The following is a 26,153-nucleotide window of genomic DNA, read 5'->3' as shown; positions in this document are numbered from 1 at the left end:
AAGGCAAAAAAAAATGGATCGATTGATTGAATGAGTTGGTCAGCTCTCCAATAACTGATTTTTTTAACCTTGCCATTTCAAAATCATTCTAAATGCATTTGCAATTGCCATTGGCCCACCAAATACCGATTGTGGCATAGCTATGTATGTTGCTGTGCTGTGGACAGCCCTTAAATTAAATTAAAATAAACATGAAGATGGTGCAAAGATTTTTCTATCGGTTGCATTCACAAGAAGGGCTAATCGTCAAGCACGTTCACTTTTGAATTCCATTCCAGATTTATACGTCACCAGTGCAAACGCCACTGTAAACCGACTTGAGCCAACAAGTTATTTTTAGAAATTGAGGGGAAGCACAATTTGGGGAAAGTAATACCCCACCCCGAACTTTGGGGAAAACATCAAATGGTTGCCAAAAATTATGTTGGTGGTTCTGTTAGCTGGGGTGCTACACCACCACCACCACCTGCCGCCCCCACCCCAACATTGAAATGGAATCCACATCCTTGGAAATTACCGAAAGATATATTTAATCAAAGAACATTTTTACAAACAAGACCCCCTGGTTTATTAAGAATTGTTGCATTGTTATTATTCCAATACGTTTCTGGATTCCAACCAATCAAGTCCCTGCTATGAGTTAGCAACACAAGGGTGAGCTAATCTATCTGGTATTCCTGAGCTGTGTGGTGAGGCCCAATGCTGGTTATGCCAAATCCTGTTGATGACGAGACAGAATTGAATGAAGGGCAGATTAAGGGCCAGTTATTCCAGTTTGGTGTCACCCCCTTGGACAGACCTTTATAAGACAAACATCAGCACTGAAAACACCATTTTCGTGTATTTACAACCATCTCACAAGCAAGAACAATCAACACAGGTAGGCAAAGTGTTTTCTTTACAGGGTGATTTCATCCAGTAGTAACTATATAGGGTGGCTTTGTCCATTAACCCTTGTGTTCCAATTACCTGTGAGCACATGAAAATGTAAGTCTGGGGCAAATCAATAGAATTTTATTTGTAAAGCGTTTTTCACAGAACCGTGTCATAAGGACACTTTACAGAGTAAGAGTGTGTAAAAAAGGGAAGACACCCGGCCTGAACTGCTAGATCAAGCACATGAGGTACAAAAAATAACACCCGAGTGGGGAGCAAAACCCTCAAATGGTGGCAATGGGAAGAAATCTCAGAAGGAACCTGGCTATAGAGGGGGTAATATACCGACGGCAGGTGAATGGTTTACAGAACTCCAATCTAATAAATGGATGGGGGGTATAAATCATGTTTTTCTGTGAAACCTTTACATTAAACAAGATTAAAGATTTAAAAAATTAAGGATTTTAAAAATTAAAATTATTTTTCATCTTTGGCATTCCATAGCCCATATAGGCAAAAAGACTTAAAGGAAATAAAGATGATGAAGAGCAAAAATAAACCAAAACACAACAGCTAAAATTACTCTGGTTTAGTCACTGGTTATGAAAAACATCTATTAAGTGTCATTCCTCTTTTATTTAGTTAAAAACGGGTCAATTTGACCCAAATTGAACAGGGGCAAAGGCACTGTCGTAGTGAATGTTTATGCCACAAGATCTGGTATTGGATCCAGACGCTAGTGCCAACGGTGGCTGGCAGCTCCGCTGAGCAATGGATAATTCACTGTAGCTTGGGCCAGGGATGGCAGGGCTTCAGTCAGCTGGGGTCACTGTGTCTCACTGTGAGCCAGTGGCTTGACCCCAAATGAGTGTGAGGCTGGAAAAGCATGTGTGTGCATGCAGAGGATTCAGTTTTGAGAAGACGTGGAAGGAGTAGATAATAATGCAGACATTATCTGCAAATAATAGAACGATATTTGTTAAAAACTGACGCCTCATGTATAAAAATGTACTGCACTCAGTTTCTTAAACAGCGGCTTAGGCAGAAAACCGTGACTACGTACTTGTGAAATCCCACTTGCATGTTTGTATCAAAGTTAGCCATGAGTTAATTACCTATGGCTTGTGTCAAGGTACACTATGTTTGACCGCTGTGTGTGGTTCCCTCAAGTAGACTGTATTCATGCTTTAGGAATAACACTGAATTGATAGCCCATAAAAGGTGTGAAATGTTGAAAGGTAACCTGGTACTAGTTGCATTCATAAGATGGGAAAATAATCAATCAGTAATCAGTAATCTCCTTACTTCCCACCGCCCAACCACCTGTCCTCTTGACCCCTTCCCCTCTCCCCTCCTACAATCTATATCTGATGACATTCTCCCTTTTCTCTCCTCTCTAATCAACACCTCCCTCTCTTCCGGCACCATGCCCTCTTCCCTGAAGAGGGCCAGAGTCACTCCCCTGCTCAAAAAACCTACCTACTGCCCTGAACAACTACCGGCCTGTCTCTCTTCTTCCCTTTCTCGCTAAAACTCTGGAACGGGCGGTCTGCTCCCAACTGTCCACTTATCTTCTCCAGAACAATCTCCATGACCCCAACCAGTCTGGCTTCAAGAGTGGCCACTCCACTGAAACCGCCCTGCTCACGGTCACTGAGGCACTCCACTCTGCTAAAGCAAAATCCCTCTCCTCTGTCCTCATCTTCCTCGACCTGTCAGCCGCCTTCGATACAGTCAACCATGAGATTCTGCTCTCATCGCTGTCTGGGATGGGTGTCACAGGTTCTGCACTCGCTTGCTTTTCCTCCTACCTCTCTGGTCGCTCCTACCAGGTGACTTGGAGGGGCGCAGTCTCCGACCCTCACCCCCTACGAACTGGAGTCCCGCAGGGCTCGGTTCTTGGGCCTCTCCTCTTCTCGCTATACACCATGTCTCTTGGTTCTGTTATCTCTTCCCACGGCTTTTCTTATCATTCCTACGCTGATGACACCCAACTCTTCATTTCCTTCCCTCCCGACACCCAAATCACCACACGGATCTCTGCCTGCTTGGCTGATATCTCTGCGTGGATGACTTCCCATCACCTGAACCTTGCCAAAACTGAGCTTCTCTACATCCCTGCTAAGTCCTCTCCGTCAATCGACCTCTCATTGACTGTTGAGGACTTTGTAGTTTCCTCCTCCCGTACGGCAAAGAATCTTTGGGTGACTCTTGATAACTGCCTCACCCTGGCTCCACAAGTATCCTCCACTGCCAGAACCTGCAGGTTCTTTCTGTGTAATATACGCCGTATCCGTCATCTCCTGACTGAGAAAGCCACCCAGCTCCTAGTCCAGGCGCTCGTCATTTCCCGCCTGGATTACTGCAACTCCCTCCTAGCCGGTCTCCCAGCATGTGCCATCAAGCCCCTCCAGCTGGTCCAGAATGCAGCAGCCCGCCTGATCACCAGTCAGCCCAGGTCGGCTCATGTCACTCCGCTTCTCATTGGCCTCCACTGGCTTCCTATTGCCGCACGCATCCGTTTCAAGGCCCTAGTGTTGGCATTTCAGGCTGCTAAGGGGACTGCCCCACCTTACATACAATCCCTGATCACTCCCTACTCCCCAGCTAGACCACTCCGGTCTGCCAGCTCTGGTCGCCTTACGGTTCCCTCTCTACGTGCACCTGGCGGTCGAGCTGCACGTTCACGCCTGTTTTCCTGACTTGCCTACCACTGTCAGAACAGCAGAATCCCTCCCCCTATTTCGACGCAGACTCAAAACCCACCTTTTCAAACTCTACCTTAGTCCTCCCTCCTGATTTCCCCTGCCCCTCCTTTCTGATATCCCTATCCTTGTCTAACCCCCCCCCAAAAAAAAAAAAAAAAATGCACTTCTGATGACAACTATGTTTAGAACAGCATTTCCTGTGTATTTTGCTAGTTTCTGGATGTGATGCTCTTACTTATGGTAGAACCCATGCACTTGTATTTGGATTAAAAGCATCTGCCAAATGACTAAAATGTAAATGTAAAATGTAAAATGTAAATGAGGGTTTTTCAGGTCACAAGCAAGGAAGCAGCTCAAACCCCTACATGTGCACTCAATAAAAAGACTGTAAAACTTTGTTTTATTTTACACATACTTTAACACAGCCGGATGTGTGACTGAATTCAAAATGAGTAGTGAGCTCAACAGGAGTGCTCCACACATCTCAGTACCTGTCCGGGAGATTGGCTCACCTTGTAGGAGTTGTTCATCTCCAACTTGTCGCACTCTCACTCCGCCCACCCTTCCTATGATTGCACTGCTCACAGATTCTTCTCTTCTGTTGGAGGAAATGGACAGCAAACTGGTTTATGCCATTGCCTTGGTGATAGGATGTTGGGTGCTGGCAGCCAAAGGCCGCCTGATGAACTCCACCCACACTGTGGGAGCTCTTACCGTAAGTCTGGCTCTATGCTCCTTTCTGTTGGCCCTCTCTTGACAGGAGAAGGAGAATATATGTCTCCGGATCACCTTTTTTAATGTTGTTTGAATTTCTCCGTAAAAGATAAGTCAGCATGATGGTGATGAGGTTTACAGAGATTAATTGTCACTGACAGACCACCATCAGTCGTGACGGCTGTGGCCAGACAAAGACTTGCTTGGAGACTCCAGTGAACTGTGACCCCAGCGGCAACAGTACCTGCCTGTTCGTCTCTGCCTCTGCCGGATGGAGGGCCATGCCGAGGGCCGGATGGAGCTTCAACACCGATATCGACTATGAGCTGCGCGGAGACTCCGAAAACTACATTGTCCTTCTTCTGTCCTCTGATAATATTCTGGTATGCACTACAAGCTCACATTGTACCCCGATAGTCCTCACACTCAATCACTCCCAATAAAAAGTAGGCCTGCCCAAACTCCCAATCATTCTCTTTCTCTGACTGACACACACACACACACACACACACACACACGGGTACATACACAAATAAAAATACATCCACTCAAACATAACATACATGAACACAAACACAAGAGACATGCATGAACAGACAGACACACGCAAACACACAAGTTGTGGACTCATGTCCACCATATGTAAATGGTAAATGGTTGGCATTTATTTCGCACCTTTATCCAAAGCGCTGTACAATTGATGCTTCTCATTCACCCATTCATTCATTCATTCATACACACACACACACACCAACGGCGATTGGCTGCCATGCAAGGCACCAACCAGCTCGTGAGGAGCATTTGGGGTTTAGGTGTCTTGCTCAGGGACACTTCGACACACCCAGGGCAGGATCGAACCAGCAACCCTCCGACGAGCCAGACGACTGCCTCTTACCGCCCGAGCCAATGTCGCCCCCTAGATGTAAATATGTCAAATCTCTCTGCAGGGAACGGGCGATAGCGGCGTCGTCTGCGCACAGTTCCAGAACATGAGCCGCTTCTTCACCGTGACCTACAACAACGGATCACTGACTGTGGTGGATGTGAGTATGAGCAGAGCCAACTGACCAACATGGTCAGTCTCACCACACGGCATGTGTGATGTCTGAAAGGGAGACACACGCGGCTCACTCCCGATCACTCATCGTCCCCTTTTATTTTACTTGCTCCTCACCCGGATATCAATCAAGATTCACCATCTTTAAGGACATTCCAATCGTGTACTTAATGAAGTTAAGAACTCCCAATCTTTCCTTTTGGCAAAAACAAACATCAGTGCTGCCACTTTCCCCGTCTTCATTTCTTTTTCATTCATTCATTTCTCGCGATGGGTGGGGCTAGGAGTCAGAAAATAGCAAGAAAAAGAAAAAAGATTAGAAAAATAAGCAATTGGAATGAGCCTATAGCTCATTTGTGACTGCGTATTGTTGATGTCCGGGCACTTTTCTGTGTTTCAGTTTGAAGGAGTCAATAACGTCCTGGCCTCACTCAATGGAAATGTGATTCAATGCACCTTTACTCTTCTGGCGAATTCCACAGGCAGGCCAGCAAACTTCTACGTCTTCGCTGGCAATGGGATGTTCAGCAATGGTGAGAAACAAGCCTCATATCTGACCCACTCTACTGACCAAGCAAAAGAAACATCACACCCACAGATCCCCAGTTGCTTTTGTTCTATGTTGTATTGCTTCAGGACTCTGAAGGGGATATCTGTTTAATGCAGGAGTCCTGGGGGATCCTGAAATTACCCTTATGAGAAACAGCAGTGTGGACCTGACCAATGTGCCATCTCAGAACATCCCTGTGGGAGCTCTCAATGTAAGCTTCACTCTGTGCTCCATTCTGCTGGTCCCCACTGCCAGCCAGGAAAAGATGTGTCTCTGGATGGTCATCATGCAGTTATGATGCTTGATTTTCTCTGTAAAGATTTTTTTTTTTTTTAAGTCAGCCTGACAGTGATGTAGTTTACCGAGACAAATCTCACTGACAGGCCGCCATAACTCGTGACACATGTGGCCGGACGAAGCTTTGCGAGGAGGTTCCAGCGGACTGTGATCCCAGCGGAAATGGTGACTGCCTGTTTGTCTCCGCTGCCACTGCCACCACCAACAGACCCTCCGGTATCAATATCGCCTTCGAGCTGCGTGGAAACACCAGCGGCTACGTTGTCCTCATTCTGTCCCCCGACATGATTCAGGTACGCACAATAGACTCATTCTACACCGATAAGCAGACACTGTCCTCACACTCAATCACTCCCAAATAACCAGCAAGTTAGCACCCCAAACTCACTCTCTCTGCCGCGCAAACACACACACATATACACACACACACACATACACACACACACACACACACACACACACACACACAGTAAGGCGCTTGAGTCTGTGAAATGTCTGAAAAGCCCTCTATACCTCTACAGGGAGGAGGTGATGAGTCCTTTGTCTGCGCACAGTTCAATAATACCCTCAGGTTCTTCACTGCCTCCTTCGACAATGGAGCACTGACCATGACCAACAGGGTGAGTATTAACACAGAGCCTGACCATCACTGCACATCGACTCAGTGACCACTTCATTAGGTATTTATTGGACTTATTGGTCTCCTGCTGCTAAGTCCATCCACTTCAAGGTCCACTTCTGATGTGTTGTGTGTTCAGAGATGCTCTTCTGCATACCACTGTTGTAACACATGGTTATTTAAGTTACTGTCGCCTTCCTGTCAGATTGACCATTCTCCTCTAACTTCTCTAATTAACAAGGCAATTCTGCCCAGAACATGCACTTAACTGGAAGTTGGTTTTTTTTCTCACCATTTTCTGTAAACTCTGGAGACTGTTGTGTGTGAAAATCCCAAGAGATCAGCAATTTCTGAAATACACAAACCACCAAGACAGGCCTCACCAATCATTCCATGGTCAAAGTCACTTTGATCACATTTCCAAACCCCATTCTGATGTTTGGTCTGAACAACTGAAACTCCTGGCTATGTCTGCATACTTTTATGCACTGCTACATTATTGGCTGATTAGATATTTGCATTAACAAGCTGTTGAACAGGTCTACCTAATGAAGTGGTCACTGAGTGCATGTGGTTTCTAAGTGAGACATGGTCTTTGTGCCTGCACATCGTTGATGTCCTGGGCATTTTCTGTGTGTTTCAGACGGGAGCTGTCGGTAACGCCCTGGCTTCACTCAATGGAACTGTCATCCGATGCACCTTCACTGCACTGGGGCTGAATGCCACAGCCAGACGATCCCCTGACTCCTCCTTCTACGTCTTTGCTGGCACAGGGGAATACGATGGTGGTAAGCACCGATCCACATAACTGACCGACTCTCCTGACCAGCACAATAGCCAAACACTGACACACTCTCCCTACCAATAAACCACTGACCCTCTCTCCTTACCAGCCAAAAACTGACCTTCTCTCTTGACCCAACTGAACACTCACCTACTCTCCTGACCAACCAAACCACTGACTCACTCTCCGGACCAACCGAATACTCATCCACTTTACTGACCAACAAAACACTGCCCCACAGTCCGGACCGACCAAACCACTGACCCATTCTCCTTACACTGAGCAAATACACGCTCAAACACAGCATAGATGGACATAAAACTGCGAATGTCCCAGATTCCCAGTTGCGCTTGTTCCCTGTTGTATTTCCTCTGGAATCTGAAGGGGTTACTTATGTTTTTACTGCAGTAAGCCTTGGGGATCCTGTAATTAGTCTTGCGAGCAACAGCAGTCTGGACCTCACCAACAGCACCAGCAACCTGCCAGGGGGCAATGGTGGAGCTGGCTTGCACCCCACATCTCTGGGTAAGGAACTGCTCCTTAACCACAGCCTGAAATGTGACCACACTCTCAGTATACACACAATTTCCTGCAACCCCCCAATAGCAACCCCAGCCCCCCACCCTACTTTTTTTTCTGATTTATGGTTTATTCATATTTACTTTTTCCTCTCTTCTCAGTTTTGTTGGTCCTGCTCAGTGCCTTGATCTCTCGTCTGGTTTGAGAAGCTGAATGACGCCCCCCCCCCCCCCCCCCCCATCGAACCATTACACTCACTTGAATGAGTCAATCAGCACTGTGCCAAATGGAACCCCAAGTTCTGATGTTATATATACCTTTTCATTTACCTATTTTTGAGTGAAGTGTAAAGTAGGCCGATGTGTTTGTGTGCGTGTTCGTTACAAATGAAGCCGACCGGTGGAAGTGTGGCAAGCTGTCATGGTTCTGTGTGCAGACCAGAATGCTGCATAATAGGCTGGCATACTGCTCTTATTAAACATGTATCATCACCCTTATGTCATTATAATAAACAATGTTTTATATGACTTTTTATTAAAGCCTGTTGTCATTCCTGGTGTTCAAAAATTGTTATCCTTTGAGATGGTCAGCTCTCCGATAACTGATTTTTGACCTTGCCTTTTCTCAATGCTTTTGCATTGTGTAGTAATTTGTCTCAAACATTGAAATGCAGGGCTATGTATAAAAATGACTGCAATTACTACATGGTGAAACTACTATGTACAAAAATACCCTTTTCTAGAAGCTGAGAATCTGCACTGTGACCATTTATGAATTGTTTGATCACAGAGGAAATAAAACATTCATAGAAAAAAGCACAACAAGGCTTGACTATGCATAAAATTATGCAGATACGGTCAGGACCTTTAGTTAATGTTTACATCAACCATCAGAATGGGGAGAAAATGTGATCTCAGCAATTTTGACCATGGCATGATTGATGGTACCAGACAGAAATGCCTTGCTGATGAGAGAATGGCCAGACTGGTTTGAGCTGACCGAAAGGCTATGGTAGCTCAGATAACCACCACTGTACAATTGTGGTGAGCAGAAAAGCATGGCAAAGGCTCATGACAATCTGGCAACAAAAGACAGAAACAAAGGGGTTTAAATACACAACTAAACAAGCACAAAACGAGAAACAGGTCTAATCAATGACAGTAGACAGGAACAAAGTATATATAAGGACTGGGGAGGCACAGACATGCAATGGGACACAGATGAAACAAATGCATGAAGGTGAATGAAATAGAAAACAGACTACGGTGAGCACAGAGGGTAAAAAGGGTCAGAATTTGGCGGCAACAGCATGAATCCATGGACCAAACCTGCCTTGTGTCAACAGTCCAGGCTGGTGGCGGTGGTGTAAAGATGTGGGGAATGTTTTCTTGGCACACATGGGCTCGTTAATACCAATCAACCATCACTTGAATGCCACAGCCTAGTGTTGTTGCTGACCGTGTGCATCCCTTCATGGCCACAATGTACCCATCTTCTAATGGCTATTTCCAGCATTATAATGCACCATGTCACAAAGCAAAAGTAATCTCAAACTGGTTTTATGAAAATAACAATGAGTTCAATGTTCTTCAGTGGCCTTCCCAGTAACCGGATCTGAATCCAATAGGACACCTTTGGGATGTGGTAGAACAGGAGATTCACGGCATGCATGTGCAGCTGAAAAATCTGCAGAAATTGTGTGATGCAATCATGTCAACAGAATCTCAAAGGAATGTTTTCAACAGAGAATCCATGCCATCCAGTCCCTATCCAGTATTAGTATAGTCTTCCAATAAAGTGCTCAGTGAATGTATATCTGCGTTAGTATCCCTGGTTATTGCTGAGAATCATCACAGACTAAAATAGTGCTGCTATCATTTAGCGTTAAACTTTATCTCCAATATTTCCACTGGTAACATATTGCTCCCAGAAGTTTGTTGTATAGAGGAATCTCATGTTTGTGGGTAGGCTATAGTAACATTTCAAAATGGGATAAACACATGGTAATTTCATCCGCGCCTTTGATTTATCGTAAAATGTGTTTTTAAAGGTAGCTTACAAGTTCTGAAAAAGTAGAAAAAGTACATTTGGTGCAGTGTGTCTACCTTGGAGCAAATATGCTTCTTAATTTTCAAGTCATTCATTTGTGATTTATTTTTTGATCTAGCATACAGCTTACTTTTTGTTGTTCAATTCTGGAAACAGGAAAATCACATTCTCCTCCAAACTCTTTTGGACTTTGGATAACAAACACTTCAGCCAGTTCCCCAAGCTGGCCAGTTCCCTGTCTGGCAGTCGGCGATAAATTGCTCCTGACGAGCTGGTGGGTGCCTTGCATGGCAGCCAATAGCCGTTAGAGTGTGTGCGTGAATGGGTGAATGAGAAGCATCAACTGCACAGCGCTTTAGATAAAGGCGTTCTATAAATTCCAACCATTTACAATTTAGGAAGCACACTGTTGTACAATGTCCATGATCGCAATACACTGACCCCTGGCTCACCAACAACTGGCAGAAGTGCACTGCCAAGTAACAGCTAAGTTTGGACTATCGCCGGTCAGACTTGTGCTTATTCTTATTATATGAACAATTCCCAACGAACAATACTCGATGAAACTAAGGACAATACAACTACGTCAATATCTTGGTAGAAGACACCAAATGGGTAATGTTACACACTGATTTTCTAGACTACTTGTGAAATTACTGGCAAAATACTATTACAATCACGTCACGGGGGTGGGGGGGGTGCTAGTGCTCCAAAGCACAATGCTGTTCGCACCACTGACTCTCGATGACAAGACAAAACTGAATGAAGGGCTAGTTATTCCAGTTTGATGTCTTACAAACTGTTTAATCATTTCCTTTAAAGACTGTATTCAAAATGAAACTATATCCTTCCCTAAAACCTGAAGAGGGCTGAACCAAACACGCCCTACCGCGAGGACTCACCTTTATAAGAGACAGTAGAGCATCAGCATTGAGAACAGCATTTCGCAGACGCCCGCATCTTCAACGCACAGGGATTTACCACCATCTCACAAGCAAGAAAAAATCCACCCAGGTAGGGAAACTGTTGCCTTAATTTGGTGGATTTTCATCCTGCAGTTGTCATATAGGCTGGCTCTGTCTGTTAATCATTGTGTTCTGATTATCTGTTAAGTTTGATGACATGTAATATGTAAAGAGCTTTTCACAGAAGAATGTCAAAAGGACACTTTAGAGAGTAACAGAGGATGTAAAAAAAAAAGAAGGGAAAAGGACAGGCCTGAACTCCCAGATAGCAACTACATGAGGTAAAAACTCCCTCACATGGGAGTGTGCCGACCAACATCAATATCTGCGTCTATATTTTATAACTATTTGTGATGCCAATTCAATGTGTTTTTTTTTTCCATGTCCTAGCACATACCTTGCCCTGCAAGTCGTGTTAAAAAAAATAGCAGTACGGGGTGTCTCGGTGGCGCAGCCTGTAGAGCACTGACCGCATGCTCATTGCGAGCTGCGACGTCGGTGGTTCGAATCCGACCGTCTGACATTTGTCGCATGTCTTCCCCTGTCTCTCTATACTATATACTGTCCAATGAAGCTGAAAAAGGCCTAAAAAAATGTAAAAAAAATAAATAATAAATAGCAGTACAACATCAGTAACCTGATGAACCACTGTTATTAGTGATATTATCTGTAGATGTAGTAGTGTAATAGAAAAACAACAGACCCAACTGTCATGACATTCACACTGCTTGTTCTGAGTAATTGAGTCATTCATTGAAAGGAGCGTGTTCAAAATAATAGCAGTGTGGAGTTTAATTAGAGAATTCATTCTGTGAAAAAAACAGGTGTCATTAATTAATTGTCCTTTATTAAGGAAGAAGGGAGGCAAATGTTTCACACAGTTATAAAATATATAATTGCTAAGTAAAATAGGCCGTTCCAAACATTGTTCGGAGGAACAACGTCATTTGATTAAAAACTTGATTGGAGAGGGGAAAACGAATAACGAAGTGGAGCAAATTATAGGATGCTTAGCTAAAATGATCTCAAATACTTTAAAATGGCAACAAAAACCCAAAACAAGTGGAAGAAAGCGAGCAACTACTGTTCAAACGGATTTAAGAATAGATTCAGCCATTCATCAGCTCCAGAAAGATCAAAGATAATCTACAATTACCTGTAAGTGCTGTTACAGTCAGGAGACATTTGATTGAAGCTGAGCTATCAGCAAGAGCCCCCACCATTGTTGAAAAAAGCACCATTGCACCATTGTTGAAAAAATTGAATGTGCAGAATCGGTTAAAATTTGGCAAAGAACACATCAATTGGCCCGCTCAATCCCGACCTCAACCCCATTGAAAACTGGTGGGGTGACATAAAAAATGCATTTTCTGAAGCAAAACCTAAAAATTCACAAGAACTGTGAAATGTAGGTAGTTCATCCTGGGCTGAAATACCTGTTTCTAGGTGCTAGAAGTTGGTTGACTCGATGCAACACAGATGCGCAGCAGTTATCAAAAACAATGGTCATACAACTAAATACTAGTTCAATAATTTAAAGTTAAGTGAATCTTTAAAAATGTCTTCAGTTTATAAAGTAATGTTTGAGTTTGCAGAGAAAAATGTTGACTGCCATTTTTTTTGAACAGATTAATATTCTAAAGAATAATAGACTTGATAAAAATTTGTTAATGCTTTGATTTGGAATTCAATGTGTAATGTGTCCGCTACATTTGAAATATGGAACTAAAAGCTTTTAAAAAATAGTTGCACTTTATTCACTTTTTTTAACGCACTGCTATTTATTTGAACACAACTGTATTTGTAGCCGGACTTACTCGAACTTCAACCAACAGAGCTGGTGTTCAGTGACTCATTGTAACCCTGTGAAAATCCAATAAAAAGATATGCTCCACAGGGCAACATTCACTGTAGCGCGGGCCAGGGATGGTAGGGCTTCAATCAGCTGGTCGTCACAACCCAAAAGTTGAAATGCAGTCTTTACGTCCTTGGACATGATCCGAAGACTACGTTAAATTCTAAATCCAAGAACATTCCTGGTTAAGGAAGAATTGTTGTCATTATTATTCCGGTACATCTATGGATTCCAACCAATCAAGTCCCTGCTGTGAGTTAGCAGCAAAAGGGTGAGCTAAACTACCTGGTGTTTCTGTGTTGCTGTACTGTACCTGATCAAGACCAACCTGTTCTTCACTGGTGAAGAGTAGACTTGTCCAGGATCCTCACACAAAGGAATCACTGTCTTATTGCACTTGCCATATATTATTACATTGTCCTCTCTTACATGCACGTCAGGTAACAAGATTCTTCAGGTGACAAATACAAAAGCAGCCGGAAAACCTCCATGTGGACTAAATGATGAGATTGTAAAATGTATATGCCCTGATTTTACACATGCTTTAACACGGGCAGAGCCAGGATTGAAAATGAGAAGTGAGCTCAACAGTAGTGCTCCGCATAGGAAATTATCTCAGTACCTGTCTGGCTCACCTTGTAGGAGCCGTTCATCTTCAAGTTCATCACCGTAACCTATGATTCCTCTGCTCACAGATTATCCTCTTCTGTTGCAGGAAATGGACAGCAGACTGATTTATGCCGTTGCCTTGGTGATAGGATGTTGGGTGCTGGCAGCCAAAGGCCTCATGATCAACTCCACCCACCCAGTGGGAGCTCTTACCGTAAGTCTGGCTCTATGCTGCTTTCTGTTGGCCCTCTCTGACAGAAGGAGAATATACGTCTTTGAATGACCTTCTTAATGTTGTTTGATTTTCTCTGTAAAAGTCAGCATGATGATGATGAGGTTTACAGAGATGAATGTCACTGATAGGCCCCCATCGGTCGTGCCGGCTGTGGCCAGACGAAGACTTGCTTGGAGACCCCAGCGGACTGTGACCCCGAAGGCAACAGTCCCTGCCTGTTTGTCTCTGGCTCCAGGACCAACGGGCCCGGCTTCACTCCCGAAATTGCCATCGAGCTGCGTGGAGACTCTGAAAACTACATTGTCATGATTGCGTCCTCCGATAACACTGAGGTATGCACTACAGGTTAACACTGAACACCAATAACCAGACCTCAGATTCAATCATTCCCAATAAGCAGCAGGTCTGCCCAAAACCTCAATCTCTCACACACAAACACACTTACACACACACACACACATGGTTTGGTGGTTCAAGTGTTAGTGTAGACACAATGAGATCGTTGCAGCCCCTGAGCAAGGCCTATAACCACACATTGCTCCAGGGGAGTTTAGCCCCTGTCAAAGTTGCTTTGGATAGGAGTGTCAGTTAAGTAATTGTAACACACACAAACATACAGGTTGTAGCTGTTAGGGCTCTTGGGTCAGTAAAATGTGTAAAAAGCCCGCTTTGCCTCTTCAGGGAGGGGGAGATGTGGCCTTTGTCTGCGCACAGTACAATAACACACAGCACTTCTTCGCCACGACCTTTGACAATGGATCACTGACCCTCAACAATGTGAGTATGGCGACAGACCTTGAGCAACATGGTCAGTACCAATACATTGCATGTATGATGTCTTTGCGATATAGCCTTTGTGTCTACATATTGTTGATGACCTGGTTGTTTTCCCTGTCTTTCAGAATATAATGGTCAGTAATGTCCTGGCCTCATTCAATGAAAATGTGATCCGATGCACCTTCACTGTCCCGGGATTGAATGCCGCCCAATACATTTTCGCCGGCAATGGGAACTTCAGCAATGGTGAGAATCTAACCCATACCTGTCCCACTCTCCTGAACAGCCAAACACTGACCCACTCTGCTTACCAGCCCAACAACACTGACCCACTCCGCTTAACAGCCAAAAACGCTGACCAAATGCCATAATAAACAGTATTTACAGAGCAGATTTCGAATACACAGTGCCATTCAATACATCACAGAAAAGCAACAGAAGTAAAAACAGACAATTAAAAGAGGTACTATATATAAAATAACGGCAAAATAACATTAATGGAAATTGATAGAAACACTGAGAACAAAAAAACATTGAGTACAACATCACAAGCACACACACAGCACAGACGGACACATCAGTGGGGATGCCACAGGTTCCTAGGTGCTCTTGATGGATGTTGTAGTGCCTCAGGAGACTGAAGGGCATATTTATGTTTTTTCTGCAGGACTCCTGGGGGATCCTGAAATTACCCTTAGGAGCAACGGCAGTGTGGACCCGATCAGCACCAATATGCCTTCTCCATCGCAGAACATGAATACCATCCCTGTGGGAGCTCTCAATGTAAGCTTCACTCTGTGCTCCATTCTGCCGGCCCCCTCTGCCAGCCAGGAAAAGATGTGTCTCTGGATGGTCTTCATACAGTAGCTTGCAATGCTGTTTGATTTTCTCTGTAAAAAAATAGGTCAGCCTGACAGTGATGTTGTTTACCGAGACAAATGTCATTGACAGGCAGCCATAAGTCGTGATACATGTGGCCAAACGAAGCTTTGCGAGGAGGTTCCAGCGGACTGTGACCCCAGCGGAAATGGTAACTGCCTGTTTGTCTCCGCCGCCACTGCCACCACCACCAGACCCTCCGGCATCAATATTGCCTTCGAGCTACGTGGAAACACCAGCGGCTACGTTGTCCTCATTCTGTCCCCCGACATGAATCAGGTACGCACAATAGACTCATTCTACACTGATAAGCAGACACAGTCCTCACACTCAATCACTCCCAAATAACCAGCAAGTTAGCACCCCAAACTCTCACTCTCCCTGGCGTGCACACACACACAGAAACAAACACACACACGCACATTAAATCTCTTGGGTCTGTGAAATGTCTGAAAAGCCCTCTATACCTCTACAGGGAGGAGGTGATGAATCCTTTGTCTGCGCACAGTTCAATAATACCCTCAGGTTCTTCACTGCCTCCTTCGACAATGGAGCACTGACCATGACCAACAGGGTGAGTATTAACACAGAGCCTGACCATCACTGCACATCGACTCAGTGACCACTTCATTAGGTATTTATTGGACTTATTGGTCTCCTGCTGCTAAGCCCATCCACTTCAAGGTCCACTTCTGATATGTTGTGTGTTCAGAGATGCTCTTCTGCATACCACTGTTGTAACACATGATTATTTCAGTTACTGTCGCCTTCCTGTAGGCTTGAAACTGTCTGGCCATTCTCCTCTAACTTCTCTCATTAACAAGGCAATTCCATCCAGAACTTGCACTCAACTTTTTTCGTACCATTCTCTGTAAACATGGGAGACTGTTATGTGTGAAAATCCCAAGAGATCAACAGTTTCTGAAATACACAAACCACCAAGACAGGCCTCACCAATCATTCCATGGTCAAAGTCACTTTGATCACATTTCCAAACCCCATTCTGATGTTTTGTCTGAACAACTGAAACTCCTGGCCATGTCTGCATACTTTTATGCACTGCTACATTATTGGCTGATTAGATATTTGCATTAATGAGCTGTTGAACAGGTCTACCTAATGAAGTGGTCACTGAGTGCATGTGGTTTCTAAGTGAGACATGGTCTTTGTGCCTGCACATCGTTGATGTCCTGGGCATTTTCTGTGTGTTTCAGATGGGAGCTGTCAGTAATGCCCTGGCTTCACTCAATGGAACTGTCATCCGATGCACCTTCACTGCACTGGGGCTGAATGCCACAGCCAGACGATCCCCTGACTCCTCCTTCTACGTCTTTGCTGGCACAGGGGAATACGATGGTGGTAAGCACCGATCCACATAACTGACCGACTCTCCTGACCAGCACAATAGCCAAACACTGACACACTCTCCCTACCAATAAACCACTGACCCTCTCTCCTTACCAGCCAAAAACGGACCTTCTCTCTTGACCCAACTGAACACTCACCTACTCTCCTGACCAAGAAAACACTGCCCCACAGTCCTGACCGACCAAACCACTGACACGTTCTCCTTACACTGAGCAAATACACGCTCAAACACAGCATAGATGGACATAAAACTGCGAATGTCCCAGATTCCCAGTTGCGCTTGTTCCCTGTTGTATTTCCTCTGGAATCTGAAGGGGTTACTTATGTTTTTACTGCAGTAAGCCTTGGGGATCCTGTAATTAGTCTTGCGAGCAACAGCAGTCTGGACCTCACCAACAGCACCAGCAACCTGCCAGGGTGCAATGGCGGAGCTGGCCTGCACCCCACATCTCTGGGTAAGGAACTGCTCCTTAACCACAGCCTGATATGTGACCACACTCTCAGTATACACACAATTTCCTGCTGCAAACTACTGAGTCCTCAAAATATGTACTGTCTACCTAACGTACTGCCTTGTCATATTCTTACACTATGTGCTCCGGAATGCAGACTGTGAGTATCCTGGATGAGAAAGTTGTTGCAGTTGTACAGTTTTCTCTTCATGTAGTGTACTTAAAATCCCACACTATAACCACATTTCTGGGGTTTCGCTGAGTCTATTCGGGAGAACACTTTTCTGGAAATAAACCATAAATTATAGGAGGACCCACAGATTGGCAGAGGAAGAAGAGGTGGAAGAAGATTTTGAGGAAACAGTACTTCTGGGCATGCCCACACTTGCATATCCTTCAGGGATTTTAAATACACTACATTTAGAGAAACTTTTCACCAACTCAACAAATTTCTCATCCAGTGTACTAAATACTCAATTTACATAAATGCATAGCAGGCAAATAAGCAGTTTTGGACACGGGAAAAAAAAGTCCTCCCATTGATCACTTTGAGCACTTGCCCTTGCCAGCAGCACCTGTTACACTGAACTGAAACTAGTGTGCCACTTAATGTTAGGTCATGATCTGAATCCTGCTGGATATGGGTCAGTGAATAGCAATCCCAGCCCCCCACCCTACTTTTTTTTTCTGGTTTATGGTTTATTCATATTTACTTTTTCCTCTCTTCTCAGTTTTGTTGGTCCTGCTCAGTGCCTTGATCTCTCGTCTGGTTTGAGGAGCTGAATGACGGGCGCCCCCCCACCCCCCCCCACCCCCCCAACCCCCCACCATCACACTCACTTGAATGAGTCAATCAGCACTGTGCCAAATGGAACCCCAAGTTCTGATGTTATATATACCTTTTCATTTACCTCTTTTGCTGAGTATTTTTGAGTGTGTATGTAAAGTGTAAAGTAGGCCGATGTGTTTGTGTGCGTGTTTGTTACAAATGAAGCCGACCGGTGGAAGTGTGGCAAGCTGTCATGGTTCTGTGTGCAGACCAGAATGCTGCATAATAGGCTGGCATACTGCTCTAATTAAACATGTATCATCACCCTTATATCATTATAATAAACAATGTATTTTTGTATTACTTAATTCAAGCCTGTTGTCATTCTTGGCATTCAAACATTTTCAGTTGTAGGCCCCTGTGGACAGGCTCCCTCTTGGTTTAGATCATACCTACCAGACTGATATCAATCCAGGGTTAGATATGGCGTTCCACAAGGATTTGTGCTTGGGCCCTTGCCCTTCTCTCTACATCTGCTTCCCCTGGGACAAGTTACTTGCAAGCATGGCATTAACTTCCACTGCTATGCAGACAACACCCAGTTGTATCCGTCAGTCAAACATGAGGTCTGTCAACTATGGAGGCCTGTCTTGAAGACATAAAAGAATGGATGGCCCACAACTTTTTTTTTGCTAAACCCTGATGAGACTGAGATAATGGTAGTGGGACCCAAGTCCCTGAGATGCGAATCATCTGACGATGTGCCTAACATTGATGGAATTTCCATCACTTCAAGTGCTCCCATCAAAGATCTTGGTGTTACTTTTGAACCACATCTCTCGGGTTGCTGTTTATCAGTACATGATGCAAAAAATCTAGTACATGCTTTTATTACCTCACACTGGTGTCAACCAGCAGCAGACGATTCCCCCACTGAGTCCGGTTCTGTTCAAGGTTTCTTCCTGTTAGCCCTGGAGTTTGTCTTTGCCACTGTTGCCCTTGGCGTACTCTTGGGGGCCGGTTCTCTGTAAAGCTGCTTCATGACAAAGGCAAAAAAAAATACCGATTTTGGCATAGCTATGTATGTTGTGCCATTACCATGCTGTGGACAGCCCTTAAATTAAATTAGAATAAACATGAAGACGGTGCAAAGATTTTTCCCTTATTTAGAGGGAAATGGCAGTTATCGGTTGCATTCACGAGAAGGGCTAATCGTCAAGCACATTCACTTTTGAATTCCATTCCAGATTTATACGTCACCAGTGCATACGCCACTGTAAACCAACTTGAGCAACTTTCTTTGGTCAGTTAATTTTAGAAATCAAGGGGAAGCACAATTTGGGGAAAGTAACACCCCCCCCAAACTTTGGGGAAAACATCAAATGGTTGCCAAAAATGATCATGTTGGTGGTTCCGTTAGTTTGGGTGCTACACCACCACCACTTGCCGCCCCCACCCCAACACTGAAATGGAATCCACATCCTTGGAAATGACCCAAAGATATATTTAATCAAAGAACATTTTTACAAACAAGACCCCCTGGTTTATTAAGAATTGTTGCATTGTTATTATTCCAATACGTTTATGGATTCCAACCAATCAAGTCCCTGCTATGAGTTATGAGCAACACAAGAGATAGAGCTAATCTATCTGGTATTCCTGAGCTGCGTGATGAGGCCCAATGCTGGTTATGCCACACCCTGTTGATGACGAGACAGAATTTAATGAAGTGCCAGTTATTCCAGTTTGGTGTCACCCCCTTGGACTGACCTTTATAAGACGAACATCAGCACTGAAAACACCATTTTGTGCATTTACAACCATCTCACAAGCAAGAACAATCCACACAGGTAGGCAAAGTGTTTTCTTTACAGGGTGATTTCATCCAGTAGTAACTATATAGGGTGGCTTTGTCCGTTAACCCTTGTGTTCCAATTACCTGTGAGCACATGAAAATGTAAGTCTGGGGCAAATCAATTGAATTTTATTTGTAAAGCGTTTTTCACAGAACACTTTACAGAGTAAGAGTGTGTAAAAAAGGGAAGACACCCGGCCTGAACTGCTAGATCAAGCACATGAGGTACAAAAAATAACACCCGAGTGGGGAGCAAAACCCTCAAATGGTGGCAATGGGAAGAAATCTCAGAAGGAACCTGGCTATAGAGGGGGTAATATACCGACGGCAGGTGAATGGTTTACAGAACTCCAATCTAATGAATGGATGGGGGGTATAAATCATGTTTTTCTGTGAAACCTTTCCATTAAACAAGATTTAAAGATTTAAAAAATTAAAATAATTTTTCATCTTTGACATTCCATAGCTCATATAGGCAAAAAGACTTGAAGCAAATAAAGATGATGAAGAGCAAACATAAATTAAAACACAACAGCTAAAATTACTCTGGTTTAGTCACTGGTTATGAAAAACATCTATTAAGTGTCATTCCTCTTTTATTAAGTTAAAAACAGGTCAATTTGACTCAAATTGAACAGGGGCAAAGGCACTGTCCTAGTGAATGTCTATGTCACAAGATCTGGTATTGGATCCAGACGCTAGTGCCAACGGTGGCTGGCAGCTCCGCTGAGCAATGGATAATTCACTGTAGCTTGGGCCAGGGATGGCAGGGCTTCAGTCAGCTGGGGTCAGTGTCTCACTGTGAGCCAGTGGCTTGACCCCAAATGAGTGTGAGGCTGGAAAAGCATGTGTGTGCATGCAGAGGATTCAGTTTTGAGAAGACGTGGAAGGAGTAGATAATAATGCAGACATTATCTGCAAATAATAGAACGATATTTGTTAAAAACTGAGGCCTCATGTATAAAAAAGTACTGCGCTGTTTCTTAAACAGCGGCTTAGGCAGAAAACCATGACTACGTACTTGTGAAATCCCACTTGCATGTTTGTATCAAAGTTAGCCATGAGTTAATTACCTATGGCTTGTGTCAAGGTACACTATGTTTGAACGCTGTGTGTGGATCCCTCAAGTAGACTGTATTCATGCTTTAGGAATAACACTGAATTGAAAGTCCATAAAAGGTATGGAGTGAAAGACATGTTGAAAGGTAACCTGTTACTAGTTGCTCACCTTGTAGGAGCCGTTCATCTCCAAATCGTCGCACTCTCACTCCGCCCACCCTTCCTATGATTGCACTGCTCACAGATTCTTATCTTCTGTGGCAGGAAATGGACAGCAAACTGGTTTATGCCGTTGCCTTGGTGATAGGATGTTGGGTGCTGGCAGCCAAAGGCCTCAAGATCAACTCAACCCACACTGTGGGAGCTCTTACCGTAAGTCTGGCTCTATGCTCCTTTCTGTTGGCCCTCTCTTGACAGGAGAAGGAGAATATATGTCTCCGGATCGCCTTTTTTAATGTTGTTTGAATTTCTCCGTAAAAGATAAGTCAGCATGATGGTGATGAGGTTTACAGAGATTAATTGTCACTGACAGACCACCATCAGTCGTGACGGCTGTGGCCAGACAAAGACTTGCTTGGAGACTCCAGTGAACTGTGACCCCAGCAGCAACAGTACCTGCCTGTTCGTCGCTCCCTCCGTTCCCATCTCCAGGGATGATGACGGATGGAGCTTCGCTTCCCTTATTCCCAAATTCAGGAAAGAGCACAAGGCCGGATGGAGCTTCAACACCGATATCGAATTTGAGCTGCGCGGAGACTCCGAAAACTACATTGTCCTTCTTCTGTCCTCCGATAATAATCTGGTATGCACTACAAGCTCACATTGTACCCCGATAGTCCTCACACTCAATCACTCCCAATAAAAAGTAGGCCTGCCCAAACTCCCAATCACTCTCTCTTTCTCTGACTGACACACAAACACACACACACAAACACACGGGTACATACACATATAAAAATACATCCACTCAAACACAACATACATAAACACAAACACAAGAGACATGCATGAACAGACAGACACACGCAAACACACAAGTTGTGGACTCATGTCCACCATATGTAAATGGTAAATGGTTGGCATTTATTTAGCACCTTTATCCAAAGCGCTGTACAATTGATACTTCTCATTCACCCATTCATTCATTCATTCATACACACACACACACACACACACCAACGGCGATTGGCTGCCATGCAAGGCACCAACCAGCTCGTGAGGAGCATTTGGGGGTTAGGTGTCTTGCTCAGGGACACTTCGACACACCCAGGGCAGGATCGAACCAGCAACCCTCCGACGAGCCAGACGACTGCCTCTTACCGCCTGAGCCAATGTCGCCCCCTATATGTAAATATGTCAAATCTCTCTGCAGGGAACGGGCGATAGCGGCGTCGTCTGCGCACAGTACCAGAACATGAGCCGTTTCTTCACCGTGACCTACAACAACGGATCACTGACTGTGGTGGATGTGAGTATGAGCAGAGCCAACTGACCAACATGGTCAGTCTCACCACACGGCATGTGTGATGTCTGAAAGGGAGACACACGCGGCTCACTCCCGATCACTCATCGTCCCCTTTTATTTTACTTGCTCCTCACCCGGATATCGATCAAGATTCACCATCTTTAAGGACATTCCAATCATGTTCTTAATGAAGTTAAGAACTCCCAATCTTCCCTTTTGGCAAAAACAAACATCAGTGCTGCCACTTTCCCCGTCTTCATTTCTTTTTCATTAATTCATTTCTCGTGATGGGTGGGGCTAGGAGTCAGAAAATAGCAAGAAAAATAAAAAAGATTCGAAAAATAAGCGATTAGAACGAGCCTATAGCTCATTTGTGTCTGCGTATTGGTCTGCGTATTGTTGATGTCCGGGCACTTTTCTGTGTGTTTCAGTTTGAAGGAGTCAATAATGTCCTGGCCTCACTCAATAGAAATGTGATTCAATGCACCTTTACTCTTCTGGCGAATTCCACAGGCAGGCCAGCAAACTTCTACGTCTTCGCTGGCAATGGGATGTTCAGCAATGGTGAGAAACTAGCCTCATATCTGACCCACTCTACTGACCAAGCAAAAAAAACATCACACCCACAGATCCCCAGTTGCTTTTGTTATTTGTTGTATTGCTTCAGGACTCTGAAGGGGATATCTGTTTTTAATGCAGGAGTCCTGGGGGATCCTGAAATTACCCTTATGAGAAACAGCAGTGTGGACCTGACCAATGTGCCATCTCAGAACATCCCTGTGGGAGCTCTCAATGTAAGCTTCACTCTGTGCTCCTTTCTGCTGGTCCCCTCTGCCAGCCAGGAAAAGATGTGTCTCTGGATGGTCATCATGCAGTGGATGCTTGATTTTCTCTGTAAAATTATTATTATTTTTTTTAAGTCAGCCTGACAGTGATGTAGTTTACCGAGACAAATCTCACTGACAGGCCGCCATAACTCGTGACACATGTGGCCGGACGAAGCTTTGCGAGGAGGTTCCAGCGGACTGTGATCCCAGCGGAAATGGTGACTGCCTGTTTGTCTCCGCTGCCACTGCCACCACCAACAGACCCTCCGGTATCAATATCGCCTTCGAGCTGCGTGGAAACACCAGCGGCTACGTTGTCCTCATTCTGTCCCCCGACATGATTCAGGTACGCACAATAGACTCATTCTACACCGATAAGCAGATACTGTCCTCACACTCAATCACTCCCAAATAACCAGCAAGTTAGCACCCCAAACTCACTCTCTCTCCCGCGCAAACACACACACATATACACACACACACACACACACAGTAAGGCGCTTGAGTCTGTGAAATGTCTGAAAAGCCCTCTATACCTCTACAGGGAGGAGGTGATGAGTCCTTTGTCTGCGCACAGTTCAATAATACCCTCAGGTTCTTCACTGCCTCCTTCGACAATGGAGCACTGACCATGACCAACAGGGTGAGTATCAACACAGAGCCTGACCATCACTGCACATCGAATCAGTGACCACTTCATTAGGTATTTATTGGACTTATTGGTCTCCTGCTGCTAAGTCCATCCACTTCAAGGTCCACTTCTGATGTGTTGTGTGTTCAGAGATGCTCTTCTGCATACCACTGTTGTAACACATGGTTATTTAAGTTACTGTCGCCTTCCTGTCAGATTGACCATTCTCCTCTAACTTCTCTAATTAACAAGGCAATTCTGCCCAGAACATGCACTTAACTGAAGTTGGTTTTTTTTCTCACCATTTTCTGTAAACTCTGGAGACTGTTGTGTGTGAAAATCCCAAGAGATCAGCAATTTCTGAAATACACAAACCACCAAGACAGGCCTCACCAATCATTCCATGGTCAAAGTCACTTTGATCACATTTCCAAACCCCAACCCCAACCCCAGTCTGAACAACTGAAACTCCTGGCCATGTCTGCATACTTTTATGCACTGCTACATTATTGGCTGATTAGATATTTGCATCAACAAGCTGTTGAACAGGTCTACCTAATGAAGTGGTCACTGAGTGCATGTGGTTTCTAAGAGAGACATGGTCTTTGTGCCTGCACATCGTTGATGTCCTGGGCATTTTCTGTGTGTTTCAGACGGGAGCTGTCGGTAACGCCCTGGCTTCACTCAATGGAACTGTCATCCGATGCACCTTCACTGCACTGGGGCTGAATGCCACAGCCAGACGATCCCCTGACTCCTCCTTCTACGTCTTTGCTGGCACAGGGGAATACGATGGTGGTAAGCACCGATCCACATAAGTGACCGACTCTCCTGACCAGCACAATAGCCAAACACTGACACACTCTCCCTACCAATAAACCACTGACCCTCTCTCCTTACCAGCCAAAAACTGACCTTCTCTCTTGACCCAACTGAACACTCACCTACTCTCCTGACCAACCAAACCACTGACTCACTCTCCGGACCAACCGAATACTCACCCACTTTACTGACCAACAAAACACTGCCCCACAGTCCGGACCGACCAAACCACTGACCCATTCTCCTTACACTGAGCAAATACACGCTCAAACACAGCATAGATGGACATAAAACTGCGAATGTCCCAGATTCCCAGTTGCGCTTGTTCCCTGTTGTATTTCCTCTGGAATCTGAAGGGGTTACTTATGTTTTTACTGCAGTAAGCCTTGGGGATCCTGTAATTAGGCTTTCGAGCAACGGCAGTCTGGACCTCACCAACAGCACCAGCAACCTGCCAGGGGGCAATGGTGGAGCTGGCCTGCACCCCACATCTCTGGGTAAGGAACTGCTCCTTAACCACAGCCTGAAATGTGACCACACTCTCAGTATACACACAATTTCCTGCAACCCCCCAATAGCAACCCCAGCCCCCCACCCTACTTTTTTTTTCTGATTTATGGTTTATTCATATTTACTTTTTCCTCTCTTCTCAGTTTTGTTGGTCCTGCTCAGTGCCTTGATCTCTCGTCTGGTGTGAGAAGCCCCCCCCCCCATCATACCATTACACTCACTTGAATGAGTCAATCAGCACTGTGCCAAATGGAACCCCAAGTTCTGATGTTATATATACCTTTTCATTTACCTATTTTTGAGTGTGTATGGAAAGTGTAAAGTAGGCCGATGTGTTTGTGTGCGTGTTCGTTACAAATGAAGCCGACCGGTGGAAGTGTGGCAAGCTGTCATGGTTCTGTGTGCAGACCAGAATGCTGCATAATAGGCTGGCATACTGCTCTTATTAAACATGTATCATCACCCTTATGTCATTATAATAAACAATGTTTTATATGACTTTTTATTAAAGCCTGTTGTCATTCCTGGTGTTCAAAAATTGTTATCCTTTGAGATGGTCAGCTCTCCGATAACTGATTTTTGACCTTGCCTTTTCTCAATGCTTTTGCATAGTGTAGTAATTTGTCTCAAACATTGAAATGCAGGGCTATGTATAAAAATGACTGCAATTACTACATGGTGAAACTACTATGTACAAAAATACCCTTTTCTAGAAGCTGAGAATCTGCACTGTGACCATTTATGAATTGTTTGATCACAGAGGAAATAAAACATTCATAGAAAAAAGCACAACAAGGCTTGACTATGCATAAAATTATGCAGATACGGTCAGGACCTTTAGTTAATGTTTACATCAACCATCAGAATGGGGAGAAAATGTGATCTCAGCAATTTTGACCATG

The 26,153-nt window shown here is 44.5% G+C and overlaps 3 protein-coding genes across 3 annotated transcripts; all 3 read left to right on the top strand.

Moving 5' to 3' along the window:
- Window positions 1-853: 853 nt before the first annotated feature.
- On the top strand, window positions 854-8,651 carry LOC133137871 (uncharacterized). The gene is made up of 11 exons (XM_061256268.1): window positions 854-880; window positions 4,192-4,299; window positions 4,460-4,681; window positions 5,246-5,341; window positions 5,756-5,888; window positions 6,022-6,116; window positions 6,289-6,495; window positions 6,724-6,822; window positions 7,465-7,609; window positions 8,014-8,130; window positions 8,286-8,651. Exons 2-11 carry the CDS (start codon window positions 4,195-4,197, stop codon window positions 8,327-8,329), a joined length of 1,263 nt encoding a protein of 420 aa, XP_061112252.1. The 5' UTR covers window positions 854-880; window positions 4,192-4,194; the 3' UTR covers window positions 8,330-8,651.
- A 2,410-nt stretch (window positions 8,652-11,061) lies between these two features.
- On the top strand, window positions 11,062-18,450 carry LOC133136230 (uncharacterized). Its single transcript, XM_061253536.1, has 11 exons — window positions 11,062-11,187; window positions 13,709-13,816; window positions 13,966-14,169; window positions 14,519-14,614; window positions 14,740-14,860; window positions 15,282-15,397; window positions 15,566-15,772; window positions 15,969-16,067; window positions 16,708-16,852; window positions 17,200-17,316; window positions 18,045-18,450. The coding sequence occupies exons 2-11, from the start codon at window positions 13,712-13,714 to the stop codon at window positions 18,086-18,088; spliced, it is 1,254 nt and encodes a 417-aa protein (XP_061109520.1). The 5' UTR covers window positions 11,062-11,187; window positions 13,709-13,711; the 3' UTR covers window positions 18,089-18,450.
- A 1,376-nt stretch (window positions 18,451-19,826) lies between these two features.
- LOC133136229 (uncharacterized) lies at window positions 19,827-25,749 on the top strand. Its single transcript, XM_061253535.1, has 11 exons — window positions 19,827-19,932; window positions 21,261-21,368; window positions 21,529-21,798; window positions 22,369-22,464; window positions 22,893-23,025; window positions 23,161-23,255; window positions 23,428-23,634; window positions 23,833-23,931; window positions 24,573-24,717; window positions 25,122-25,238; window positions 25,395-25,749. The coding sequence occupies exons 2-11, from the start codon at window positions 21,264-21,266 to the stop codon at window positions 25,436-25,438; spliced, it is 1,311 nt and encodes a 436-aa protein (XP_061109519.1). The 5' UTR covers window positions 19,827-19,932; window positions 21,261-21,263; the 3' UTR covers window positions 25,439-25,749.
- The last annotated feature ends 404 nt before the right edge of the window (window positions 25,750-26,153 follow it).

This window comes from Conger conger, chromosome 9, assembly GCF_963514075.1.
Source record: "Conger conger chromosome 9, fConCon1.1, whole genome shotgun sequence".
Classification (NCBI taxonomy): domain Eukaryota; kingdom Metazoa; phylum Chordata; class Actinopteri; order Anguilliformes; family Congridae; genus Conger; species Conger conger.
The sequence above is the reverse complement of the archived record's forward strand: the minus strand, read 5'-3'. Positions and strand labels throughout refer to the sequence as shown.

Excerpts from the sequence above, each read along its gene's own strand:
- LOC133137871 (XM_061256268.1), top strand. The coding sequence starts at position 4,195 with ATGGACAGCAAACTGGTTTATGCCATTGCCTTGGTGATAGGATGTTGG. Across the intron at positions 4,300-4,459 it reads ACACTGTGGGAGCTCTTACC|ACCACCATCAGTCGTGACGG; the intron begins GTAAGTCTGGCT and ends TGTCACTGACAG. Across the intron at positions 6,823-7,464 it reads CACTGACCATGACCAACAGG|ACGGGAGCTGTCGGTAACGC; the intron begins GTGAGTATTAAC and ends TGTGTGTTTCAG.
- LOC133136230 (XM_061253536.1), top strand. The coding sequence starts at position 13,712 with ATGGACAGCAGACTGATTTATGCCGTTGCCTTGGTGATAGGATGTTGG. Across the intron at positions 15,398-15,565 it reads TCCCTGTGGGAGCTCTCAAT|GCAGCCATAAGTCGTGATAC; the intron begins GTAAGCTTCACT and ends TGTCATTGACAG. Across the intron at positions 15,773-15,968 it reads TGTCCCCCGACATGAATCAG|GGAGGAGGTGATGAATCCTT; the intron begins GTACGCACAATA and ends ATACCTCTACAG.
- LOC133136229 (XM_061253535.1), top strand. The coding sequence starts at position 21,264 with ATGGACAGCAAACTGGTTTATGCCGTTGCCTTGGTGATAGGATGTTGG. Across the intron at positions 23,932-24,572 it reads CACTGACCATGACCAACAGG|ACGGGAGCTGTCGGTAACGC; the intron begins GTGAGTATCAAC and ends TGTGTGTTTCAG. Across the intron at positions 25,239-25,394 it reads CCTGCACCCCACATCTCTGG|TTTTGTTGGTCCTGCTCAGT; the intron begins GTAAGGAACTGC and ends CTCTCTTCTCAG.